Here is a 3,046-nt window from a genome sequence, read left to right as displayed (position 1 = left end):
CCCCCGCCCCCGCCGCAGGTGGCGCCGGAGCTGCGGGAGCGCTTTTTCGGCGCCGCTTTAGAGCTGACAACCCACGACAACTACTGCCCGGCGTGGGCGGCCGACAAGGCGGACGCGGGCGCGCGGCCGGGCGGGGACGGCGAGAGCGTGCGGGACGTCGCGGCGCGCGTGCTGGGGTTGCTGCAAGTGAGAGGACGCGCGGGGGCTGCGTGCGGGCCGCTGCTGCTTTTCGTCCCTGGCACGCTGCGCCGCTTGCCGCCCTGGATTGTTGTGCAGGCTTTGAATATTTCAAATGGTGTCTATTGCTCCGCCAGTCCTTCGGCCTGCTTTCACGCCTGGGGGCGTGTCCGATAGTCTTGGAGAGGGCTTCCAGGCTGGCTCCAAAGGGCGGGCTCCGCCCAGCTGGGTGCTGCATCCCAGTCAAACTTTGGTCGCGCGCCCCTAATGTGGGCCCCCCCCTTTGGCAACCCTTACATGTGCCCTCAACAGGGCGCTCAACACCCATGCTGCCATTCAAAAAAACACTGCCCCCTCTCCCCTTCCCTCCTGCCGCTTGGTCTTTGGCCGCCCTAGTCCCACCTTCCCCCGACCCACCTACCCGCCTCACCCCCTTGCGCACTCACCCCCTCACGCCCTCACCCTCTCACCCTCCACCCCACCCAAACATGCTCAGGAGCTGGAGCGCCGCCACACCGGCTGTGCCGTCCTCCTCGTGTCCCACGGCGACACCCTCTCCATCACCCAGGCCGCGGCCGGCGGCGGCCCCCTGGGGACACACCGCGTGTTCGGCCTGGGCACGGCAGAGCTGAAGCGGCTCGAGGGCAGCACCAGCAGCACCAGCAGCAGCGGCGGCGGGGGGGCGGCGTCGGCTGCAGGGGCCGTGGCCGCGCCGGGGGCCGGGCCGGTGTGACCCAGGGTGGCCGGGTGCAGCACCCTTGCCCTGCTGCGTGCCACTCGAGCCCCATGGCCAAGGCACACCTCAATCCAGATTCTATTTGTTTGCCTTAAAATCGCAGCTAATTGCATGCCTATTGAATGTTCATGCACTGAACAAGAATGGCGGCCGGGTCGCCGCTCCTCATGCGGCCGCTGGCGTGGCCTGCTGGCAGGCTGCCCACGGTGTCAGGCCGAGTGCCACACTGCCAGGCCTACGCCTCACAAACCCCACACCACCATCAAAAGAAACCATCATCATGAAAAGCCGAACGGTTCTTGTTACAGGGAGGGGGGGTTCATATGCAGGGCTGCCCCCGCAAGAGTGAATTGAGTATGTCGCACAGGAGGGCGGACGGGGTTGGCAACCCGCTGGGATGCCTTTCGGAGGCGGGTGCTTTGCAGACGGGCGAGCCCCAAGATTTTGGCGGCAGCGCGTGAGAGCCATCACAACAACAGAAATCGAGGAACAAACGACGAATCAGACGGTTGCGAACCTCTCAGATCACACCAAATGATGACAGCTCAGCACCACACAAGGGTCCACTCACACAATCACAAAACCCCAGGCCCCGGCTCGCTCGCTCAAGGGGTGAAAAAGTCGGTCAAACGCGGTCAAACGGGCACGCTGCCGCTGAACGCGAGCTCGGCGGGGCCGGTCATGTAGATGTGGTTGTCGGACTCGCGCCACTCGATGTGCAGGGGGCCGCCGGGCAGGTCTACGCGGCACTGGCGGTCCACCTTGCCCTCCAGGACGCCTGGGGGGTTGGGGCGTTTGGTTGATCGGGCATTTAGCGGTGGGGCGGTGAGTTGGGTTGACGGTGTGGGTCAGGGGCCTGAGTATATACGAGGTAATGTGTGAGTGAACGAGCGAGCGAGCTACGGAGAGGGGGTACAGGGGAGAGAATGTATGTGTGCTTGCGCTTGTGTGAGTGCACAATTGTGTGAGTGCACGCCTGTGTGTGGGCGCGCGTGCGCGCGCCCCCTCGCGCGCATGTGCATGTGCATGTGTAAAGAAGCTATGCCGCTGGAAGGGCTGGGCTAGCCTAGTCCGCGCCCCGGCTGAGGAGCCAACCCATGCCAGCCAGGGCGTCGAGCAAGCGGCCAATGTAGGGGCCGCGGCCGACGACACACAGCCACCCTTCACACTTGGAACATACTCGCCTCACCACCGGCCCACATTATGCACTTTTGAAGAACCCCCCCCCCCCAAAACAAGACCCAAGTGCCCCAAAGTGACCCCGCCCGGCCCCCGAGGCCCACCTGCCACGACGGTCGCGCACGCGCCCGTGCCGCACGCGAGCGTGCGGCCCGCGCCGCGCTCCCAGACCACCATGCGTACGTGGCTTCGCGTGAGGACCTCCACGAATTCGGTGTTGGTGCGCGCCGGGAAGACAGGGTTGTGCTCGAACTTGGGGCCGATGGCGAAGATGTCGAGATCGTCCACCTGCAAGGAAGGGGGGAGGTTGGGCGGCAGCGCAGGCGCCGGCAGGCGGGTTGGTTGGGTCTGCGGGCAGGTGGATCAGAGGAGGATGCAGGTTGGCAGCTGCCGCACGGGCGGCAGCGCCTGGTCCTAAGGCGCGGCGCGCACACACCCTGGCACCGTCAAGGCAGAAAAGGCAGAAAAAAGCGGCGCGGCCGCGCGGGCTCGAACTCGGGCTTGGGAGCTGTCAGACAGTACGAATACATTATACGATGGTTTACCACACGTGTGGTTCGGATTTTGCCCTATCTTTTTTGCATCACCCAGCTCTGGCGAGGCTCGAGCCGCCCCAATGCAAACCAGTCACACGCCACAAGGCACCCTTCGACAGCACAGAACCACAAACTACACACCAAGTGCAACAGCCAACAAGGCATCGCGCCACAGGAGGTGGTGTTCAACACAAGACCCAGCACAGGATCGAGCCACCAGCTGCTGTCAGTGTACGAATACAGTCCACAGGAATGTTCGGCTTATTGCAATAATGTAACATCACCCAGCAGCTATCTGTCTCTTGGGTGGCGCGCACTCACCCACACGTACACGCAAACGCACACGCATGCGCACTACCACGCACACACACACACACTCTCTCTCTCTGCTCCTCTCTCAAAAGCATACCCACCCACC

At 64.0% G+C, this 3,046-nt stretch overlaps 2 protein-coding genes across 2 annotated transcripts; one reads left to right on the top strand and one right to left on the bottom strand.

The window, feature by feature from the left end:
* Positions 1-673: 673 nt before the first annotated feature.
* On the top strand, positions 674-910 carry MNEG_15706 (hypothetical protein; the record flags this gene model as incomplete). The annotated part of the gene is made up of 1 exon (XM_014035824.1): positions 674-910. A coding segment is annotated over one exon (237 nt), but the record flags the coding sequence as incomplete, so codon positions are not given.
* Positions 911-1,548: 638 nt separating this feature from the next.
* Positions 1,549-2,793, bottom strand: MNEG_15705 (diaminopimelate epimerase; the record flags this gene model as incomplete). Its single annotated transcript, XM_014035823.1, has 3 exons — positions 1,549-1,691; positions 2,197-2,380; positions 2,770-2,793. The coding sequence occupies 3 exons, from the start codon at positions 2,791-2,793 to the stop codon at positions 1,549-1,551; spliced, it is 351 nt and encodes a 116-aa protein (XP_013891277.1).
* Between the last annotated feature and the right edge of the window lie 253 nt (positions 2,794-3,046).

Source organism: Monoraphidium neglectum, assembly GCF_000611645.1.
Source record: "Monoraphidium neglectum strain SAG 48.87 unplaced genomic scaffold scaffold05582, whole genome shotgun sequence".
NCBI lineage: Eukaryota > Viridiplantae > Chlorophyta > Chlorophyceae > Sphaeropleales > Selenastraceae > Monoraphidium > Monoraphidium neglectum.
Note: the sequence above shows the minus strand (reverse complement) of the source record. Positions and strands in the feature narration are given on the sequence as shown.